The 6976-nt window shown below is 34.0% G+C and overlaps 1 protein-coding gene across 5 annotated transcripts; it reads left to right on the top strand.

The window, feature by feature from the left end:
- On the top strand, window positions 365-6622 carry LOC109225605 (NAC domain-containing protein 73-like). Of its 5 annotated transcripts, none has more exons than XM_019390330.1 (7): window positions 365-577; window positions 1020-1284; window positions 1604-1781; window positions 2177-2769; window positions 3245-3565; window positions 4118-4213; window positions 5965-6622. In XM_019390330.1, exons 2-7 carry the CDS (start codon window positions 1156-1158, stop codon window positions 6055-6057), a joined length of 1410 nt encoding a protein of 469 aa, XP_019245875.1. In that variant the 5' UTR covers window positions 365-577; window positions 1020-1155; the 3' UTR covers window positions 6058-6622. The 5 variants fall into 5 exon arrangements, with proteins under 5 accessions (XP_019245875.1, XP_019245874.1, XP_019245877.1 ...); XM_019390329.1 differs by having other exon boundaries at window positions 1013-1284; XM_019390331.1 differs by lacking the exon at window positions 365-577 and having other exon boundaries at window positions 679-1284; window positions 4124-4213.

The following is a 6976-nucleotide window of genomic DNA, read 5'->3' as shown; positions in this document are numbered from 1 at the left end:
CTTTTAGGTTGTTCCAAAATAAATGACATATTTCTAAATTTGGAATATTTATTCAACTTTAAACTCTTTATTTTACCTCTTTTACTCTTAATGAGAAGCTTTTATAACCACACAAATGTCATGGTCCCACAAAAGCTTTTACCCCTTAAGCTTTTAAGACCACAGGTTTCAAATTTTTTTCTTCTTCTTAAACTCCTAGTCAAACTACCTCATCTAAATTGAAACGGAGGGAGTAGATAGTATAAAATATTATGTATGTATATTAGTCCTACTAATTCATTGTTTTTTAGTTATAAAGTGAGGAATACAGAAAGCGAGGGGTGTGTGTGGATGGGGGTGGGGGTGCTGTGCTTTTGTGAAGGCAGTTCCGAAGCTTTTGCTTTTGTAGTCAAGGGGACTCGAAACAAAGGTGTAAGAAGCTTGCTTTAGAGCTTTACAAACAAAGAGAGAGAGAGAGAGACAGAAAAAACCGACTCAGGTTTTCTTTCTTTCTGTTTTCTCTCTCACACAGACAAACATAGACAGAGAGGAAAAAACCGTCTTCATGCACTGCTTAAATTAGCAAAGGAAGTTAAAGGTAGGGCATCTAGTCATACAAGTAGAGATATATATGTGGCAACTTTTTCTTTATATCTCTTAATTTTGGCTTCAGTTAAAGTAAGAGGGAATTCTGGTGTCCTCCAGGGGTTAAAGTTGGTTTTATATATCTTCATTCCACACCCCCCTTATTCTTCTCTCTTCTTTTCTCCCATTTCTTTCACCTCCATCTTCTCTGCCCTTATTCTCTCTTGGCCTTTAATTTCCAGTTTATTTTAATTTCTCTTGAGGAAATTACAAGTCTTAACTTGTTTGTATTTCTGCTTTTACTTAAATTTATATTAGAGATATATCTATCCATATTTAACTTGAATTATATATGCTGCTAGCTTTTATAGGATTTTCTCTTCTTGTTGAAGGGAGGGATCTTGGATTATATTAATTATTCTTTTCGTTTCTGAAAGATTGGTTTTAGTCCACAGGATTCTTGATATCAAAGGGTATTGCTTGCATACCAAAGTTGTCATGGAAGATTTTCAGCTGAGTTGATAGTTAAAAAAAAAAAGGAATCATCTGTCTACCAATACAAAAAAAGAAAAAGAAAAAAAAGAAGAAGTCATGAGTAAGAGTAGTCATCAGTTGGGATCTATTAGTAGTTCTGATCTTATTGATGCAAAGCTTGAAGAGCACCAACTGTGTGGATCTAAACAGTGTCCTGGTTGTGGACACAAACTTGAAGGAAAGCCGGTACGGTTTATTTTACTTTCATAATAGTACTACACTTAATATTCTTTGCTTCCTTACAAAGATTTCAATAATAATAATTTAAAATAAAGAATCATGCTTGCTACTCCTGAAGCTGCTTCATTAATATTATTTTCTTTAATGAATATTTCTTTCTCTAAGGCAATAATACTAATTAAATGTGGTCATGATCGATTTCAAAAGGGTGTTTGCTTGTTTTGTTTCTTCTGACTGTTTTCATTTTGTGTTTATGAAGAGTATTTTGTTTTTTTGTTTTGATTTAGCTTACATATTAATGGTTATTTTTGTTTGTTTTGGGCAGGACTGGGTAGGTCTACCAGCAGGAGTAAAGTTTGACCCAACAGATCAAGAATTGATTGAACACCTTGAAGCAAAAGTACTGGCTAAAGAATCAAAATCCCACCCTTTGATTGATGAGTTCATTCCTACTATTGAAGGAGAAGATGGTATTTGCTATACTCATCCTGAGAAACTTCCAGGTACACTCTTTCTCCACTAGAAATAAGGGCAATTTCTTGTACCATAATTCATTATAGCTAGGTTTTACTATCTTTCTTTTCTTGTTCGCAAGGGAGAAAGAAAAACTGCATTAATTTTTTCTAGGGCTTGCTTTATTCTCCTTGTCATGTTTTTTTTTCTTCTTCTCACTTGACATTAAAGAAAGAGTTTAACTCCTATGTACTTGCAATGTATTAAATCTCAGACATGATAATTAGAACTAGTTATTCGAAAAATAAATTTGCTAATTGCTAAATTACACTGATTATATAATTCAAAAACTCTTTACACTGTCAATGTATATTAAGTTAAATCCACCAAGAAAACTTCTCAGTTTGTCCAACCATTGATATTTGCTAAGTGTTGTCTTGTTTAGGTGTTACAAGGGATGGACTAAGTAGACATTTCTTCCACAGACCATCAAAGGCATACACAACAGGCACAAGAAAAAGAAGGAAAATCCAAACAGAATGTCAAGATTTGCAAGCTGCAGGTGGTGAAACCCGTTGGCACAAGACAGGCAAGACAAGGCCAGTAATGGTGAATGGCAAGCAAAAAGGTTGCAAGAAAATTCTAGTCCTCTACACAAACTTTGGCAAGAACCGGAAACCCGAGAAGACAAATTGGGTAATGCATCAATACCATTTAGGCCAACATGAAGAAGAGAAGGAAGGTGAACTTGTGGTGTCAAAGATATTCTATCAGACTCAGCCAAGGCAATGTAATTGGAGTAACACTACTACTAGCACTGCTGCTGGTGGAGAAGCGAGCAGTGATCTTAATAGCAGAAGAGATAGTGGCAGTGGGAGCTGTTCTTCATCTAAGGACATCAATAATAATATCCCTTCTTCTCATAGGGATGAATTGTCTGCTGTTTGTGCTGCTATGTCAAGTTACACTACTATGGATATTCAACAATTCAAACCTGAACATTTTAGCTTTCTCCCATTTAGGAAAAGCTTTGATGAGGTATATCTATTCTTTTTCTTTTCTTTTCCCTTCATTCTTCACTACCATTTACAGAAAATCATTTCAATATATATTCTTCTGTAATGTATGGCATTATTCTCCATTTCTTGTCTTGATTTTTTTATGTGGGATATGAGGCCATTTTCGTCACGTGATATGTAGGAGAGCAATAGTATTTGGTCCTAAGACTTAACAGCTATTACAAACGTCAAATTCATGCTAGACAAGAAGGAAAGAATACACAAGCAAATAAGCGATGCTTTTTAGTTTCCGCTTACACATTCCTTAAATAGTTAAGAAGCAATGAAAAATATACTAGACTTGCTTGATAATAACTGACAGTATTTTATTCTCGTGGTTAAGCTATCAAAAAAATAAAAAATTATTCCAGTACCAGTAATAGTAGTACCAAATAAAACCAAAGATAAAAAAAGAGTAGTATAACAAAAGTGTTTGTCAATGCAAACTATTGCAGGCAGGCATTGTAGTAGGTGAAGCTTCAATGGCGAGGGAAGGTGGTTCCGCAGCAGCAGCAGCTGCACCGGTAGGCACGTCAGACGCGCGTGACATTCACGAGCCACATCATGTAACTCACGACCAACAGCTGCACCAGCACCAGCACCAGCACCAACACCATCATCAGGTTGCAACCGCATCATTCCACATCAGCAGGCCGTCGCCCCCAATATCAGCCATTATAACTCCGCCTCCTCTCCATAACACTTCCATTATTCTCGGCCATGATGACGCCTTCCATGTTCCCAGATCAATAATCCTTCCAAATGAAAACTTTCAGGTAAAGAGAACAATTTTCGTCCTTATTTTTTTCTCAATGAAGTGGGGACAGTTCAAAGAAAAGAGGATTCTTACTGATTGATTTTAACTTCTCTACGATAAGAACCAACTTTTATATTATCAGAGCACCTAACATGATAACAATATAAAGGATTCTTATGGATAGATTTTAACTTCTAATAAAGAACTAGTTTTTACATTATCAGATCACCTAACATGATAAAACATGTAACTTTTCATAAAAAGTGAGATTACTAATTTGGAAGATAAAGAAGGTTACTTGTTACAACAAATTAAAAAAGGACATATACAATTTCTTTAATTGTGTCAATATTGACTGACCCTTCCATAGGGCCTTTTAAAAAAGAAAAGAGAAGAATTAAGGAAGTAGAGATGCATTAGCAAACATGATGAGTTTAAAAAAAAAAAAGGAAACAAGAATTCTTCTCTTGCCTTGAGGCGTTTACACATCCTGTTTATTGCAGACAATACATGATCACACATATGATTATGTTGGAGTTTTGTTCTAATTGAGTGTATCATCTTTCGGCAGCAACAGCAGCAGCAACAACATCATAAACTAGAAGGAAGGTCTGCATCTGAATTGGAGCAATTAATAATGGGCTGCACTTCTACTGATATAAAAGGAGTAAGTTTATACCAACTTTTTGACCCTTGAATTCAAGATTTATCATTCTTATAGTATATCATATTCTTCACGATGGACAAAGATTAATAAGGAAAAAAGAAAGGAATGGGTAGGATAAGAAAGTAATTTGCTTCTTTCTTTGACTATTATTTTAACAAACAAAAGAAAAAGAGCTAGAGGTGTAGAGGCCTTTTCCTTTATCTCTTTATCTCTTTATTCTTTGCAAATTTTATGCTCCCATAGTAAGATTACGGATATTGGTACCACAAGCGATATAAAAATAGAGCTTGCGAATTTTTGTTTACTACTAATCCAGTTATGTGTCACTTTTTTTTTAAAAGAATGATATCTATATATATTTAAAATAATTTAACTTTAAACTTTTAATTTTTCGTTAAACACATAATCTTGTAATTACATAAATATTAGAAGAATTAACCTAAATAGTTGCCCTCCAATCACTAACAAAAAATAACCAGCGATATAGTATACATGTATAATTTATGTATAATATGTGTATAATCAATGTATAATCTATCTGTACCGGCTAGAAAAAGTAAAAAGTGAATTTATCCGATTATTATTATGTAAAGATCCCTAAATATGGAGTACTAAAATATATTAAAAATTATAAATTTGAAAAATCTTCTTTAGGTTCATGTAAAATGAAATAGAATGAATAACTTTTTAATAGGGGTCCAAAATAAATCATTATGTGAATGGGACAAATGACACTCAATTGCATGCATGGGATTCAGCAGTCAAAAGGCAACTGTGATCAAACCGTTTTCTTTTCCCTTCCTTTCTTTTCTTTCTTTCTTTCTTTCTATTAACACAAAGAAAAAGAGTTGGGTCTCCCTTATTCCCTTCCAAATCTCCTTTAGCTCCTTACGTCTTTCCTCTCTCCTTTACCCCTTCCAAATTGCACCATTTTCTTCTTTGTTTACATACTATACTATATATTTCTCTCTTTCTTTTCTCCTTCCCCTTTTTCATATTTGGACAAGCTTATGATTTTGGATAACCTGGTTCCCGTTATCTTTTGCTTTCGCTTTAGCTTCAAATTTTAGATGTTGCATTCCCGTTGAATTAGTTGTCATGGTCAGATTTGGTTAGCTCAATGGAGCTATATTCACACTTTAGGCATAAACAAGAAATAAAGGACAATATATATTTGCATTTGGCTTATATTCTCCAGCATCCCTAGATTGGTTTCTTTTTTCTATTTTGTAACATCAGAAAACTCTCGTTAACTTTCCCCCTCAATCAGAGGCGGATCCAAGATTTAAATTGTATGGGTTCAATATTTAAGGTTATTAGTATTTAACCTATCATATTTTCAAAGTTATGGGTTCAATTGAACCCGTAGCTATAGTGCTAGATACGCCACTGCCCTTAATAATGGGTATGGGTAAGGGTAAGACTTGAATGAAGGACTTCTATCTGCTCTAGTATCATGTTTAATTATGTGACTTACTCATGTAAAAACTTAAATTATTATTGGTGAAATATTTTTATTTAATTAGATATCTTTAACTCCAAGTATGAAATCTCGAGGCGTTAATCAACGTAAAACATAACAATAAAAATATGAAGGGTAAAGAAAAGGAAGATATTACTTTTATATTTGGGCATGTGAGGGTGACGTTGTTTGGAAAGAAGAAGCGCAAAAAGGAAGATTATTGAAGTGTGATAGTGACAAATAATAACCCAAAATCTTTCATTTGAATTCTGCTTGATTTCATTTGCAGGATCAGTCATCCATCACAAACCCTCAAGATGCTGACTGGTTGAAGTACTCACACTTCTGGCCTGACCCTGACAACCCCGATCATCATGCCTAGGAGCACAAATTCTGAAACTATAAATACAGAAAAAGGAAACTAGCTCCCACATATTTTTATTTATATATATATCATCATTAGTACTTCAAGCCTTGTTGAAGTTTTCAGAAATAAGCAACTATATATATGCTTCTTTTCTCCCTTACTGAATGCTGACCAAAGCTAAAGGTCCTGCCCTCAGATCTGATAGCTCAACTGAACTAACAGTTCAACAACCAATGTTGGAAAAGCCCAGAAAGTAAGAAGAAGAAACAAGGAGAAAAGGAAAGAGACTAAGAAAGGCTGCCAGGGGGAACCAAAGCCAAAGCGAATGCAGCTGCATGAAAATCATCACCACTATGATTACGATATCATCTTTATTTCCCTTTCTTATTATTTGATTTTTTTTTAATTGTTTTTATCTTTTTTCTTATATAATCTTTTTTTTTACATGAAACATCATAGGAATATCTGTGCAAAGTGCATACCGAGCTTTGTTTTTTGTCACTTTTAGAGTAGTATACTTTCTTTTTTGGGGTACAACATATTTCCCCTTATAGAAATGAAATGTGATGTTGATTCTGTATTTCTATTGGGCCTTTACTTGCGCACAACTTTTGATGATGTAAATCGAGTTAAAGCAGCACCAAGTTAGCGCCTAGTTGGTAACAGATCCAATCTGGAGCACTACTTTAGTAGTTAGTATAGTTACATAACCTTTTGCTTTTCTCATAGGTATACTGCTACTCCATGAAGTTATTTGTTTCTGAATTTTCCCCCTACTATAACGCTACCAAATCACCAGATACACGAGTAAAATCTATTTCAAATTTAAAAGTAATGTAGACATATTGCACGATTGGCTATTCTGCATAAAGGATTAAACTTTGGGAATTAAATAATAAGATCTTCATTGGATTTGAATTAGAGACGTTGTGAC

This window comes from Nicotiana attenuata, chromosome 5, assembly GCF_001879085.1.
Source record: "Nicotiana attenuata strain UT chromosome 5, NIATTr2, whole genome shotgun sequence".
Classification (NCBI taxonomy): domain Eukaryota; kingdom Viridiplantae; phylum Streptophyta; class Magnoliopsida; order Solanales; family Solanaceae; genus Nicotiana; species Nicotiana attenuata.
The sequence above is the reverse complement of the archived record's forward strand: the minus strand, read 5'-3'. Positions and strand labels throughout refer to the sequence as shown.

Excerpts from the sequence above, each read along its gene's own strand:
- LOC109225605 (XM_019390330.1), top strand. The coding sequence starts at position 1,156 with ATGAGTAAGAGTAGTCATCAGTTGGGATCTATTAGTAGTTCTGATCTT. Across the intron at positions 2,770-3,244 it reads TTAGGAAAAGCTTTGATGAG|GCAGGCATTGTAGTAGGTGA; the intron begins GTATATCTATTC and ends AAACTATTGCAG. Across the intron at positions 4,214-5,964 it reads CTTCTACTGATATAAAAGGA|GATCAGTCATCCATCACAAA; the intron begins GTAAGTTTATAC and ends TTTCATTTGCAG.